Genomic DNA, 16,617 nt, shown 5'->3' with positions numbered 1-16,617 from the left:
CTAAGGAATTGCACATAGCCTTCAGAGGCCCTAATATCTCTGCCAAAAACTTTTTATAAAAACGGGGTGTAAACCCGTCGGGGCCTGGGCATTTGCCTACCTCCAATGACTTCACCACCCCCTTGATCTCCTGATCGGTCACCTCCCTCTCTAAGTCCAAACTATCTATAGACGAAAGTTTAGGTCCCTTCAGCTTAGCTAGATACTGTCTTATTTTTTGGGCTTTAAGTTCAGAAGCTAAATCTGCATATTTCCCTTTTAAGCTATATAGCTCCTCATAATAGGCCCGAAACTCCCTCAAAATGTCCTCTGTAGCATGGACCTTCCCCCCTACTCTACAATTGAGAGAGGAGATATAACCGGATGCCGTGCGTGGTCTCAACGCCCTCGCCAGGAGTCTACCACTCTTATCACCTAAACCATAGAACAAACTTTTCAATTTGTCCCAGGCCCCCAAATATTTCTGGTCAATGAGTTTCCGCAACGCACTTCTAGTGTCGCAGAGCTCCTGAAACACCCCAGGATCCAGACTGTTCTTATGGGACTTCTCCAGATCCGCTACCTTCCTTAATAATTCAATGATCTTAGCGGCCCTCATTTTCTTGAGTCGGGACGCGTGGGAAATCAGACGACCTCTGATCACACACTTAAGCGCCTCCCACTTAATAGTGGATCTGGAGGAGTCCCCCGTATGAACCTCCACAAATTCCTCAATTACCTTCTTAATGACAGCCACACACACGCTTTCTTTCAATACGTTATCATTCAATTTCCAAGAGCTCCTTGAACGAGTGGGATCTCCCAGGTCTAAAGCTACCCAGGTCATTGAGTGGTCAGAGAAGAGGATAGGCTCTATCGCTGCAGTCGGATGTAGGTCTAATAGCTCATGTGAAATGAACACGTAGTCCAGGCGGTGGTATGAGTAATGTGTCATAGAAAAAAATGTGAAGTCCTTCCCTGACGGGTGTAGTATTCTCCACACATCAACCAAACGCAATGCATGTAAGTGTCTCTGGAAACTACGGACCACCCCAGGAGAAGTAGAGGACTCACCTTAGGACGTGTCCAATTTAGCCTCTAGAGGGAGGTTAATGTCACCACCTAGGATAATCTTTACACCGTCCGCAAAGTCCTCCAATGCGGCAAAGGCCGAATTCGCGAAGCCACTCTGACCTGTGTTGGGACAATATATATTAGCAAGAATCAATAGTCTGGTGGCAATATTAACTTTCAGGAACAGGTAACGGCCTTGATCGTCTCGGCGGGTATCCAGCACAGTGCAGGGTACATTTTTATGTATAGCTATGGCAACCCCCCTTGATTTAGATTCAGCATAAGTACTATGAGCCCATGTGGTGAAGTACCTGTTTTTGCATGAGGGGACGTGACCTTCTTTAAAATGGGTCTCTTGCAGGAGGGCTATACCCACTTTCTGTTTATGCAGGCTATATAGTACCTGATTTCTCTTGACCGTTCATTTAGACCGTTGACATTATAGGAGCATACTTTAATGGACGCCATAACTATTAGGAGATATGTTTATGATAGCTGCTGGATACCTAACATATAAAGGCAGAACCACTGCCCTGGGGGAGACAAGACACAACAGGGGGGACATACAAACATCACATATAACAAATAAGCCCCCACAATATGGGGCAATGAAAATGACATTTCTTGCAATTAACAATAGGTAGTGGATAAAAGCAACCATCCACAACCCACACATCTAAGGGAGAAGAGGAAGCCCTAGATGACAAAGCAGGCCCCCCCCCCATCTCCATATGATATTATCAACTGATATTTAAAGAAAAGCTAATCATAGAAATAAAGCTAAAATACATCCTGCATTAAGCAAACTTTATAGGCCCTTACGGCCCACCTAATTCCTGGCTGGAACTCACTGGAAAACAACGTATCCCATGACATAATAGCCTTCGTCCCCCATACTATCTTGAACAAACTGCACACAATATGTGCGAACATAACAGGATAGCCTGTCGGCTATAACCGCATTAGTATTGGGCAGGCTATAATTCGCATAAGTGGCCTACTATACGACCACTGTGAAAAGATAAATAACCCTAAATAACCAGCTTCATGGTGATTTCCTTTGCCTAGAAGCCCTTGGGGAGACCTCAGACCATCTTTCTCTCTGTGGCCTAGGTGCAGGCTCCAGAACCAACGGCCACTCCGGTAATGAGACACGTGGGAGCGACAAAGTCTCCAGAAACTTGGGAAGGTCCTCCGGATCTCTGAAAACCGCTGATCTTCCATCTTTCCTGACATGCAGTTGGAAGGGGAAGCCCCATCTATATGGTATCTCTCTCTCTTTGAGTAAGGCGAGTAGAGGCTTCACCGCCCTTCTAAGTTGGAGAGTACGTCTAGAGAGGTCCGGCAGGATCTGTACCACAGAACCTCCGAGTTCCAGAGTGTCCACTTGTCTAGCCGCTCTTTTTACTTTAAAAAAAATGCATAACGGCACACAATGTCCCTTGGTCTGGAAACATCCGTAGATTTAGGACCCAAGGCCCTGTTAAGGCGATCCAACTACACCGGTAGCTGTGCTGATTCACCCAGCAGTGTACTAAAAAAGGTCTGGATCGTTGCTTCTAATTCAGACGTGGATATTGATTCCGCCACCCCTCGAATCCGCAGGTTATTCCTGCGATGGCGGTTCTCTAGGTCATCCACATGTGATAATAGGTGGCTGATCTGCTGTGAATGCGCCGACAGTACCTTGTGCTGAACATCCAGCTGGTCTTGAAAGGTCTCCTGTGTCTTTTCAGCAGCCTCAACCCTGGTGCCCAGGTGTTTGATTTCCCCTTTCAGGGTCTCCATCTCTGCTCCAGCCTCTGCACCGATTGGGCTAAATCATCTTTGGTAGGGAGAGCCTGCAAAAACGTGCGGATATCCCATTCGCCGTCCGTAGCAACGGCCGCCGGGCTTCCCGACTCTCTATCCTCATGTGGCGGGCTCAAGTTACCAGCGGTCGCAGGCACATTCTTCCCGGACGCCATCTTGGGCGCCTCTGCCGGCCCTGTGCCACTCGACTGGGATCCAAAAAACTTCTCAATCCCGGACCCCTCCGGACCCCTTGGCAGTCTAACGGCCCATCAGGGATCGTGAAAGAGCAGGAATGTAGGTAGGAATAGCTTATCAAGCGGAGATGGCGGAAGAGCTTCACTATCCTGCGTCCTACTCCGCCATGAGCAAGCCACGCCCCCCCAAGAAGTTTTTGGATGCAGGACAGTATCTGTCACAGAAACACACAGACTATAGACACTAGATTAGGCCCAGATTTTTGGAATTTGCCCTAAAAAAGTTTTTGGATGCAGGACAGTATATGTCACAGAAACACACAGAATATGGACACTAGATTAGGCCCAGATTTTGGAATTTGCAAAACAAACTCAGTTTTTGGATGCAGGATAGTATATGTCACAGAAACACACAGAATATGGACACTAGATTAGTCCCAGATTTTTTGAATTTGCAAAACAAACTCAGTTTTTGGATGCAGGACAGCATATGCCACAGAAACACACAGAAATGGACACTAGATTAGGCCCAGATTTTTGGAATTTGCCCTAAAGAAACAGTTTTTGGATGCAGGACAGTATCTGTCACAGAAACACACAGAATATGGACACTAGATTAGGCCCAGATTTTTGGAATTTTCAAAACAAACTCAGTTTTTAGATGCAGGACAGTATATGTCACAGAAACACACAGAATATGGACACTAGATTAGGCCCAAATTATTGGAATTTGCCCTAAAGAAACAGTTTTTGGATGCAGGACAGTATCTGTCACAGAAACACACAGAATATGTACACTAGATTAGGCCCAGATTTTTGGAATTTGCAAAACAAACTCAGTTTTCGGATGTAGGACAGTATATATGTCACAGAAACACACAGTATATGGACACTAGATTAGGCCCAGATTTTTGGAATTTGAAAAACAAACTCAGTTTTCGGATGCTGGACAGTATATGTCACAGAAACACACAGAATATGGACACTATTTTTGGCCCAGATTATTGGAATCTGCGGTACAGACACTGTTTTCTGATGTAGTTTATATTTATATTTTTGTTTTCTGTATTATAATTTTTCCCCTATATCTGGGCCTGACAACGACACAATGTATTGAAGCGCAGATCACACAATTAACGGATTGCATCATTGACAGCAAAAATGTGGATTATGGGAAAAAAATTCATAAATATTATTTTCACTAATATTTTTCCTATATCTGTCCCTGACACACAGAAGGTCTTGCTGCACAGATTTCATAAGTCACTGCAGACACCTTCTATATAGCAAAATTTCGAAAAGTATAAAAAAAAAAATTTCAAGTACAACTTTGCACAATTAAATTGCTGCCACCACACACAATAGTCTTTTGGGGCTTTAAAAACGTTTTAAAATTGAATAAATTGTGATCACAAACTCCCTACACTATCTGTCCCTTCCTAAGAACAGCTCTCCCTGACTCTCAATGAGCCGAACCCACGTCATCGGGTGCTATATAGCACCCGATGACGCGTTCCGGCTAGCCAATCACTGTAATCCAGCAGCCAACATGGCTACTGGCATTACAGTTTTGGCAGTACTTACCTGCACGTTTATTGGCTGCTTAGCAGCCGCAAAACGTGCGGGGAGGAGACTCGAGCATGGCGTTCGAGCACATGTGGTACTCGGCCGAGTACCGCCATATGCCGAGCATAGCGATGCTCGAGCCAAACAAGTATTTGGCCGAGCATGCTCGCTCATCACTAGTGGGGACACTTCCCCCATGCCCACTTTGGCATGGACCACTGTCCATTCTGTGTCTCAGATATTTTGTAAGGAGGTTTGGGTTTTACCCTATGCTCCCAATACTCCTCGCTCCCATTGGAAAGCGACTTTCATTTTGGTTCTCTAATTTATAAACCGTGGAGATCCAATCTTGTTCCATTTGAGCATATTTAATTTTGCATTTTTTTGTCCTTATTTGAATATATTTTCTATGCAATTCTTATAAATCCCCTCATGAGCTCCGGCTGCCTTAATTCCATCATTACCACTAGAGATGAGCGAATCAAAGTTGACGAAGTGGAATTCTTTCCGAATTTCAGGAAAAATTTGTTTCACACTTAATCCAAATTTCCTCACGCTTTATGGTAATGAATAGCATTTTTTTTTCTAAAATGGCCGCTGCACGTGTTTGGACATGGAGCAAGGAACTCTGGGAACGAGGGATCACCCACAATGCCATACATTCAGCCAATCAGCAGCCAGCCAGCCCTGTGATGTCACAGCCCTATAAATAGCCTCAGCCATTTTCCAGTGTACTTAGTGCAGGGAGAGATGTCAGCAGGCGCTAGGGACAGTGGTAAAAAAGACTTTAAATTTTTTATTTTGCTGTATGGAAGTTCAGAGAAAGGATAGGGAGGAATCATTCCACAGAATTGAAGCAGAACAAGGTTCAGTAGGGGAGGCTACCGCCTGGGTAATAGGAACAATCCTATATCCTAAATTGCCATTATACAGCTCTGTAACTCCAGCAAACCGTTCTTGTTATTGGGGTGCAAGTGCTGTTTGATACAGCCATTAACAGGGTTTATTACAAGGAAATATTTCTATGTCTCATTTGCCCTTGTGCGGCGCAGTAATATGTTCTAAAGCATTTTTTGGCTTGTATTAGTGGGAAAAAAAGGGCTTATTAGCTGTTGTGTGGTGAAGTGAGAAAATTACAGCCCTTTTTGGCGTGTATTAGTGGAAAAAAATATATATATTTGCCATTCAGCGGTGCAGTTATTTGTTCTAAAGCCCTTTTTGGCATGTATTAGTGGAAAAAAAGGGCTTATTAGGCGTTGTGTGGTGAAGTGAGAAAATCACAGACTTTTTTGGGGTGTTTTAATTTCCTTTTTATTTATTTATTTGACCTAACAGTATATCAGACAGAGAAGTGGCAGGCCCTGCACAGGGGAGTGGCAGAGGCCTAAATGTTTCTGGCGCAGGCAGAGGTCGCAGCAGAGTAAGGGGGCGTGGCAGCAAGAGTCGCAGTGAGAGGCCTGAGCTCCCGGTGTCATCTAGCGGTCGTGTCGTGACAGCAACCCAGAGGTTCTTGAATGGTTGACTTTGTCCCAAGTGACATCAGACACCCCCATCCAAGAGTCGGTGGGTTCGTCAGACACAACCCTTAGTTGGCATGGCCCGGGAGCAGGCACTGTGCCCTCACCTGTCCTCAACCTGCCTCTGTCCTTTTCTGTTCCCTCAGCTAGAGAAGTATTATATGCTGTGGGCTCAGCTCCATACAGCAAGGACAAGCTACTAGAGGACAGTCAGCAGCTACTGGCCAGCCAAGATGTGGATTAGATATCCACCACTTCCTCCAGTAGGCAGGGAAGTAGTGATGAAGGAGAGTGGCATGGAAGCTGGTGTTGCGAGCGGTCAGGCTCCTGACCCAGAGACCGTTGAGGAGGACATCAGTGACATGCAGACAGTACTCGATGATGATGATGTAGCTGATCGCACTTGGGAGCCGGGTGAATTAGGAGCTTCATCATCATCGGGAGAAGAGGGTGGCAGCTTGCCCGTGAGGCAGCGGCGGAGCCAGCAAGCGTGGCCGGGAGTCAGCAGGGTGGCAGCAGTGAGAGGTAGGGAGCCAAACATGCCCGGGGTAGACCACACGCTTTGCAGAAGCCTACCTGCCCTGAAAGTAGTGGTGCAGGGGTTCACGGAAGCAGCAGCAGTAGCAGCAGTCAGTCAGTGCGGAGTGTTGGGGGTAAAATCACCTACTCGGCGGTGTGGCAGTTTTTTATTAAGCCGCCGGAGGAGGTGAACATGGCCATTTGTAGAATCTGTGGGCAGATGGCCCTGCATCAACATATCAAGCGTCACCATAAAGTGGCCTGGGAGAACCGGGGCTCCGATGTGGAGGTCCAGCCTGCCGCAGCAACCGCTGCATCACCCAGTGGCACGCACCTGATTTCAGGCAGTCAAGGCTCCACCACCTCAGTCAAAGGGAGCTGTCTGTCCTTCCCATCATCTGCTGGTCCTGATGCTCCTGCTCCTCCTCTTTGTCAGTCATTCCGTCAGCAATCGATCAACGAAACAATTGCCAAGAGACAACAGTATGCCTGCTCTCATCCAACGCCACAGAAGCTGAATGTGCTCCTGGCCAAGTTTCTGGTGCTGCAGTCCCTGCCTGTCCAAGTGGTTGACTCTGCACCTTACAGAGAACTGATGGCTTGTGCCAAGCCAAGGTGAAGAGTCCCAATCCATCATTTCTTTGCCAAAAAGGCAGTACCAGCCCTACACACGTATGTAGAACAGAAGGTGGGCCAGTCCTTGAGCCTGTCGGTATCTGCTAAAGTGCAAGGCAGTGCCGATGTGTGGATCTGTAACTACGGTGAGGGACAATACATGTCCTTTATGGCCCCTGGGTGAATATGGTTCAGCACAGCCACACCAGCAACTTGGCCAGGTGACACAGCTTCCGCCTCTACGTTCTCACGTCGTTGGTCCAGCGACAATGTCCGCCTCTGCCTTCTAATCCTCCACCGTGTCCTCAGCCTCCACTGCAGGGACAATTCACAGTGCCCCTCCAGCATACCACATGTGCAGGGCATGGCGGTGTCACGCTATTCCGCACCACGTTTGCCTGGGCAAACGGAGTCTCACAGGGGAGAAACTGTCCTTCATCAAGAAATTGAATCCTGGCTTTCTCCGCAACAAATTAAAAATCGGAACCATGGTGACTGACAAGGGGAAGAACATGGTGTCGGCGCTGCGTCAAGGAGGGCTGAGCCATGCGCCCTGCATGACACACGTGGTCAATCTGGTTGTCAAGCGGTTCCTGAAGTCTTCCACCCATCTGCAAGACATCCTATATGCTGCTCCATCTCTCCCGCTGAACTCCACTTCCTCTCTTGTGGGCACCCATGTGACGTCCATAGACACATCATCATCGTCCCCTTCACCACCACTGACATCAGAGATCTTGGAGTAGGTAGCAACAGTGGGGACCACCCTATTTGGGCTGATCTGGGTACTGTCATCAGACTGCTGGGTGGCGACCGTTGATACCTCCTCTTCCTGATCCTATGCCAAGAATGGCTGTGCATCGGTAAGGTCTTGTAATGAATGGGAAAATAATTCCTCTGACTATGGTGGTGGTGATGTCTTTGGGGGTGCACACAGCAGAGAGTGAAGAGGGTGCAGATAGCGAGGATGAGGAGGGTGCAGAAGCGGAAGGCTGAGTGAGCCACTCAATCAAGTCTGGTGCGTCCTTTGACGTAATCACACACATCTTCTGCAACTTCCCACTTAGGCTCCGGCCTGGTGCACCTGCCCAACCCCTAGCACCCCTGGGGAATGGCCTGCCTCTTCCTCTGCCTGTCATTTTCAAAATGACCCTGTGACAAAATTCCCTATAGAAGAGCAGTATTTGTGGAAGAAGGTATATCACACTGCTGCTTCAATCACTTTTTTTTGGGGGGGGGGGGCAACTGGTATATCACACCAGTAGAAATGATTTGTTCCAATGTCGTTTGTCACTATCTGTAGTTGAGGTAATGCAGCTAAACTGCAAACAAATGCTGCACTACCCAAATGCACTATATAGAAAGTATATAATTGTTATATAACACCCCTGCTTCAATCAGTTTTTTGGGGGGGCAACTGGTATATCACACCAGTAGAAATGATTTGTTCCAATGTTGTTTGTCACTATCTGTAGCGGAGGTAACGCAGCAAAACCGCAAACAAATGCTGCACTACCTAAATGCACTATATAGAGAGTATATTATTGGTATATAACACCCCTGCTTCAATCAGTTTTTGTCACGGTAGGTAAGATAAGGGAAGGAAACAGAACACGGCAAAGCAAACAAAACAACTGACTAGGCCCCAAATGTTAGAGAACAAAAGAGTCACCTCCTAGCAATCCCTAAAACACTTTGCCTAAGCTGCTTTGCCCATGTGCAGATCTCGATGGTAGATATGCACATGTCCACGTACCTAAGACTATAACACACTGAACCAAACCCCTCAGCTGTAGGGAAGAGAGAAAGAGACACCCAGCCAGCTCCTTCAACAACCGAAGGAGCTAGCGTCACCCTAGAGGCCTAGTAAAAACAGACACAGAAGGAAAAAGGGAAAAGGACTAATCTAGAGATGTGTTGGAGCAGTCTATCCACCAAACTTCCAGAGCTCACAAGAGGCAGAACTATAACCCACAAAGGCTATAGGGAGAGGGAGGAATAAATAGCCTCACCAATTAGCTAAAGAACAACACCTGGGAGGAGGTGGGATTCTGATCAAACCCACAACAAAACAAACTCTCAGATCGAGTCACATGCAGCAACTCTGACAGAGCTCCTCAGAACACCCACAGGGCAGGGCGTGACATTTTTTTGGGGGGGCAACTGGTATATCACACCAGTAGTAGAAATTATTTGTTCCAATAGCTTTTGGCACTCTGTGTAGCTGAAGTATTGCAGCAGAACCGCACACAACTGCTGCACAATACAAATGCAATATAATATACTTTCTATGTTAGAAAGTATATTATAAGTATATTACACCCCTCAGTAAGTCACACCTAGCATTAGCACACCTATACCAGTCCTTAAAAGGACTATTGTGGCCCTATTAGCTCGCATTTGGTGTCCCTAACAGTCTGTCCCTGCTCCACACAGCAACCTTTCTCTACATTGGCAAAAGACTGAATGTAAAATGGTGGCCAGATCAGGTTTATTTTTAAGGTAGGGGGTATGTCCATGTGCTGAAACATCTCAATTGGCTGGCCTGTACCACCTGATGGATGTGTCATGGGTCAAATTTCTTCACAATGTAAAAGAATATGGCGCCGGCGGACATGGCCATATGTTCGCACGTTCGACGAACCACGAACGAGCAAAGTTCGCCGCGAAACGACTGCCGGGCGAACCGCAAGGCCATCTCTAATGGTGGGTTCATTTCTGCCTGTTGGTGTAGTTCATTTGTGTCTTCACCCTAGTTTTTAGCCTTCCTCAGGGCTTTCAATCTAGCAGATGGCTAAAAAGCAGGGTGAAACTAGTGTAAAGTGCTTTAATCCCTTCAGGATCTCTGCCATACATGTCCAGAGTTTAAATGGAATCTCTCTGCAGATTTGTACCTATAAAAATGGCTGACCTGTTGCATGTGTGCATGACAGCTGAAGGCATCTGAGTAAAATTATGCTTTTATATATGTAAATGATCCTCTTGGAGGAACAGGGGTGTTGTTGTTACACCTAAAGGCTCTGCTCTCTCTGCAGAGTCCTCTGTACTTTGATTGACAGGGTCAGTAATAATTTTTCTCAGCAATGCGTGCAAAAATGAACAAGGGAACAACGCAGATGCCTTCAGCTGTCAAGCGCACATGCAACAAATCGGCCAGTTTCATAGGTACAAATGTGCTGACAGATTCCCTTTAAACATTGCACCTACTCAGAAACTGAGCATTGCACACACCAGACACCTGCTCTTTTTTTTTTTTTTTTTTTTACAGAGCATACACCCAGAGGCAATATCTGGACATTTAACCCCTCAGGTGCCGTGGTCAAATTGGACCACAGCATCTGAGTAATCTTTCTCTGAAAATCAAAAGGCTCCCCTGCGCCAAAATTGAGGGAGCCGTTAGATTGTTATGGCAGCCTTAGGCCTTCTGAAGGATCTGAGGCGTGCCACATCTCTGTTCCTATGGAGCCCTGCCTGTGGCAGATAGCAACACAGTGAATAATCTCCCATAAGCTGTAATGTTAAATCACGTGATCAGATGATAGCATGTTAGTGTCCCCTAGGGGACTTAAAATATGTTTTAAAACGTTTTTTTAAAGTAAAAAAAAAAATTTGAAAAAATTCTGCCCTTTTCCCAATATTGAAAATAAAAAATAAAGCACATTGGTATTAGCCGTGTCCCAAAATGCCCAAACTATTATCAAGGGCTTTGATACTACTGGGGGTGCTCTTGGGGAGCATTATCACTATAGAATGTACTATAGGTGTAGGTGGCACCATTACTATTGATAGCAGTCTGGGAGAACTGGGGGGAGGGGGACTATCTGTATGAAAGTATAATTTCTGCATAGTAATTGGGTGCATTGGAGAAACAGCGGATACAATATTGAGGGTAGCAGCAGGATGACAATGTTGTCAAGATGAGGAAAGAAAATGTCTACATCAGCGGAGACATCACTGGATGTAAGAGATATGTGGTGCTGTATTAGGGCTCATGCACACGACCGTAAATATTTTGAGGTCCGAAAAAAAGGGATCTGAAAAAAATACGGATGACGTTCGTGTGCATTCCTTATTTTGCGGAATGGAACAGCTGGCCCCTAATAGAACAGTACTATCCTAGTCTGTAATACGGACAATAATAGGACATGTTCTATTTTTTTGCGGAACGGAAATGGAATGCACACGGAGTAACTTCCTTTTTTTGCAGACCCATTGAAGTGAATGGTTCTGCATACGGTCCACAAAAAAACGGAACGGACACAGAAAGAAAACACGTTCGTGTGCATGAGGCCTTACCCTGTATATTTTCTAGCTCTGTATGTAATGTTTTCCAAGTATGTCTTTAACAGTAGGACTGGAGGGAAGAAGTTAGGTTGAGAATGGGGGGGTCCTATTCCAATTTGTATCTCAGGCAGTAGAAAGGCCAGGTGCACCCCTTTCTCTGCCAGAGGAGGTGGTGATGGTGAACTCACCAAAACAGTTTAAAAGAGTTCTGGATGTGTTTATGGAGGGTGATAATATTGCAGGTTATGGTTATTAGATTTCTGGAGAAGGGTCATTGATCCAGGGAGTTATTCTGATTGCCCGATTGGTGTCAGGAAGGAATTTTTTCCCATAAAATGAGGAAAATTGGGTTCTACTTCACATTTTTTTTTGCCTTGCTCTTGATCAACTTGCAGGATAACAGGCTGAACTGAATGCGCAGATGAGCCTTACAAACTATGCTACTATGTCACTGCATTGCGTCTGCTGGAGTATGGTTTAAAATGAGGCCCCAGCCATAATAGATGACAGACACCCACAGTAATCAGACACAGTAATCATTTTTACGTTGTACTGGCAGAATTCTAAAAAGGAAGACATCACACCACCAAAAGGACATTACACCCTGGACAGTTGGGCACAATACTAAGATACATAGAATGGAAACATATGGAGTCATTTATCAAGCTAGTCTAAAGTAGAACTTTAGACTGCACCTTCAGATTGCACCTTTCATTTTCCAAAGAAGCCGTCAAAAATGAAAGGTGGAATTTGATTGGTTGCTATGGGCAACTAAGCCAGTTCTACTTTACACCAGTTTGATAAATGATCCCAATAATCTATATAACGGCATCAACCAAATGAAACTAGAAATCTAAACAATAAATTGTTCTTTCCCCGCCGCCTCCAAATGTTTGCTATTGGACATTACAGGTAGAAGATACAGGAGAGCACTAGAACCACCAGCATGTTAAGGCAGTTATTATGTCATATCAGAGGTCACTACAAGGAGGAGGTATACACTGCGTGCAGAATTATTAGGCAAATTAGTATTTTGACCACATCATCCTCTTTATGCATGTTGTCTTACTCCAAGCTGTATAGGCTCGAAAGCCTACTACCAATTAAGCATATTAGGTGATGTGCATCTCTGTAATGAGAAGGGGTGTGGTCTAATGACATCAACACCCTATATTAGGTGTGCATAATTATTAGGCAACTTCCTTTCCTTTGGCAAAATGGGTCAAAAGAAGGACTTGATAGGCTCAGAAAAGTCAAAAATAGTGAGATATCTTGCAGAGGGATGCAGCACTCTTAAAATTGCAAAGCTTCTGAAGCGTGATCATCGAACAATCAAGCGTTTCATTCAAAATAGTCAACAGGGTCGCAAGAAGCGTGTGGAAAAACCAAGGCGCAAAATAACTGCCCATGAACTGAGAAAAGTCAAGCGTGCAGCTGCCAAGATGCCACTTGCCACCAGTTTGGCCATATTTCAGAGCTGCAACATCACTGGAGTGCCCAAAAGCACAAGGTGTGCAATACTCAGAGACATGGCCAAGGTAAGAAAGGCTGAAAGACGACCACCACTGAACAAGACACACAAGCTGAAACGTCAAGACTGGGCCAAGAAATATCTCAAGACTGATTTTTCTAAGGTTTTATGGACTGATGAAATGAGAGTGAGTCTTGATGGGCCAGATGGATGGGCCCGTGGCTGGATTGGTAAAGGGCAGAGAGCTCCAGTCCGACTCAGACGCCAGCAAGGTGGAGGTGGAGTACTGGTTTGGGCTGGTATCATCAAAGATGAGCTTGTGGGGCCTTTTCGGGTTGAGGATGGAGTCAAGCTCAACTCCCAGTCCTACTGCCAGTTTCTGGAAGACACCTTCTTCAAGCAGTGGTACAGGAAGAAGTCTGCATCCTTCAAGAAAAACATGATTTTCATGCAGGACAATGCTCCATCACACGCGTCCAAGTACTCCACAGCGTGGCTGGCAAGAAAGGGTATAAAAGAATAAAATCTAATGACATGGCCTCCTTGTTCACCTGATCTGAACCCCATTGAGAACCTGTGGTCCATCATCAAATGTGAGATTTACAAGGAGGGAAAACAGTACACCTCTCTGATCAGTGTCTGGGAGGCTGTGGTTGCTGCTGCACGCAATGTTGATGGTGAACAGATCAAAACACTGACAGAATCCATGGATGGCAGGCTTTTGAGTGTCCTTGCAAAGAAAGGTGGCTATATTGGTCACTGATTTGTTTTTGTTTTGTTTTTGAATGTCAGAAATGTATATTTGTGAATGTTGAGATGTTATATTGGTTTCACTGGTAAAAATAAATAATTGAAATGGGTATATATTTGTTTTTTGTTAAGTTGCCTAATAATTATGCACAGTAATAGTCACCTGCACACACAGATATCCCCCTAAAATAGCTAAAACTAAAAACAAACTAAAAACTACTTCCAAAAATATTCAGCTTTGATATTAATGAGTTTTTTGGGTTCATTGAGAACATGGTTGTTGTTCAATAATAAAATTAATCCTCAAAAATACAACTTGCCTAATAATTCTGCACTCCCTGTAAGAGGAGAGGACTTCTACTCCCAGCATATCCCTGGCTCCTACACTGAATCCATGCTTCACCACGTTCTTCTCCACACAAAGTTCAGCCCCCTCATGTTATATGACATCATCACAGGTCCATAGTTGCCAACGGTACCAAATTTGGAGCGACGGTCCCCAATTTTCAAAGACAGTCCCAGCAAATTCGTCCTGGGCTGAAAATTGGTGGGGCTAATACAAACATCGCCCATAAGTGGGTGTTCCCAGGGGGGTGATTTTACCAACTGAAACGTTGATAAGTATGTGGTCATCACCATTTGTCCTTTCCACTGCTTAGATCTGCCCCCTCCTGCACTGATCACGTGACAGTTGCCGCCCACAACCATGGTGCTTGGTTTTATGGTCTTTTAAATGTTTTAGGCACCTTTCACACAAGCGATTTCTATGCATTGGACTTGCAGTGTGAGTATGTGGCAACTCCCGTCCTGACCTTGCAGCACTGATGGGGTCTCATAGCATTATATTGATTTATGATGCTATGTAACTCTTACGGTTATGGAATGTATTGGATAACACTGAAAGCATTATGTCACACTGTGAGTCCAATGCATGGAACTGGCTCATCTGAAAGGAGCATTAGGCTGTGATGAGTAGTATTATTAGTTTGAATTAAAGGGGCTCTTTTTTTTTTTACAAAAAAGGTAGGTAACAATAATAATAAAAAATTATACTCACCATCCCGAAACCCCTTCATCCCAATGCCACCCCTCCTCTCCTCCCCACTTCTGCAGTCATGATGTAAAATTTTGGCTACAACTGTCACATGTGGTATACAGGCACATCATTGCTGCACTCAAGAGGACAGAATGCATCATTGCAATGGAGGGGCTTTCGGATGGAGAGCATAATTTTAATTTCATTGAAATTATTTTAACATTCTCCCTGCCTTTCTTTAAAAAAAAACATTCATAAATATATTGGGCACATTTACAAAGAGAAGTGTCTTGTTCCCCTTGTGCTGCCAGAGGTATAGCCTAATTTAGGATGAGGCGTGTGCCTTATGCGTCAAAACTGAAGCTAATCTGTTCTGTGGTAGTCCGTGCTGCCATAGTTTTTCGCGAACATATGCAACTGTTTCCAGATGTACATGTTAGTAAATTTGCCAGGGCTAGAATTCCAGCCCCAAAATGGCTCCGAAAATGTTTGTGTTTCCCCCGTTCTGCCCAACTGTTGAAAACTTTTCGATACCAGCCAGTCAAAAAGGGGACTTGCAACAATTTTTACAACTAAAATAGTTGCAGGTCCTTTGATAAAAGACCCTCATTATTTATATAGTGGTATTTGTATTTTTATTATATGCTTTGGATACTATAGGAATTTGTGCTATATTTGGTGACATATAGTAATAGCTATTCTTTCTGAGACAGTATTGTTTCTTGTTTCCTTTTTCATGCCTAACAAGTAACCAAAATGCAATAATGCTATTAAATATTGTTTCACACAAAAACATACCTTAAATTCTTGAACCAGTAAATAAAGCAAGGTAAAGTCAATAGGGTTAGCCATAACAGTAAGTTCAAGACTGAAACGTGCATCTTTATGGTTTCAGAAGCTGTGTTTAAATCAGAAGTATAAAGTGGAACATCTAGTGCTTCTTTCTGTGGACTAAGGATTGATTCAACAGTATTTTCTGCTGTATTAGAACTCTCCTTAATTAGGGTAATTGTGGGTTTGCTGGCAGACATATGACTTGTAGCCTGCAAAAAAAAGCATACCATATCTTAATCAAATGCTGTTATTTTCCTTTCCAAAGTCAAAGGAGCATTATTCATTTGCCATACAAGAACCTTTTACTAGTATCCTTTTGGTCCACATGCTGCTGCATTTAGTGGTTGGCTAACATGCTCAGTAGCTTTCCTGCTCCCTTCATCTCCTCACTACCAGCATAGTGATCTTATAAACATGTGGTCCAGACACCTTTCTATCATTCATCCCTACTTCTAAACTCATGCAGCTATCTCTCTCTCTAGACCGCAGAGAAGAAAATTGTAGAGGCACAACATACTATATGTATCTCTGGGGCTATATGTGAGGGTGCTGCCATATGTTGCAGCTGTGTTGCATTTTAGATGCAAAAAAAAATGCATTAAAAAGCACATGCGGTTTTTAAAAGCCTCATACACAACATATCTGCTGTTATGATGTGTTTTCTTACAGCAAGGGAAAACACACAGCAGACTTAAATTACATTAGTGTAACTCTGTTATGCAATTAATATAATTTGGTTTTGCTTTGTGTGATTTGCTTTATTCAATCTGCTGGAAGGAAAAACACCATAAACGCAGATATGCGTTTTTTTATGCTTTTTTTTTTTTTTTTTTTTACTGTACCATACAATACAAAACAATTCATTGCAGTGCAAGGGACTAAATATCTAAAGATTGCTTATTGAATGCTGTAAAGGAAAAAAAATAAAAAAATGACCAATTTGCTGTTTTTTTATCGCTTCCCAAATTTTATTTATAAAAAGTT

General features: G+C 44.3%; 1 protein-coding gene across 2 annotated transcripts in view; it reads right to left on the bottom strand.

The window, feature by feature from the left end:
* PGAP1 (post-GPI attachment to proteins inositol deacylase 1) overlaps positions 1-16,617 on the bottom strand; it is a 1,296,519-nt gene that overhangs the window by 35,457 nt on the left and 1,244,445 nt on the right. For both annotated transcript variants that reach the window (XM_040441657.1, XM_040441658.1), the window contains exon 25: positions 15,598-15,842. In XM_040441657.1, coding sequence (XP_040297591.1) covers positions 15,598-15,842 — 245 coding nt within the window. The remainder of the gene's footprint in view (positions 1-15,597; positions 15,843-16,617) is intronic.

The sequence above is a fragment of the Bufo bufo genome, chromosome 7 (assembly GCF_905171765.1).
Source record: "Bufo bufo chromosome 7, aBufBuf1.1, whole genome shotgun sequence".
NCBI classification, from domain to species: Eukaryota; Metazoa; Chordata; class Amphibia; order Anura; family Bufonidae; genus Bufo; species Bufo bufo.
Note: the sequence above shows the minus strand (reverse complement) of the source record. Positions and strands in the feature narration are given on the sequence as shown.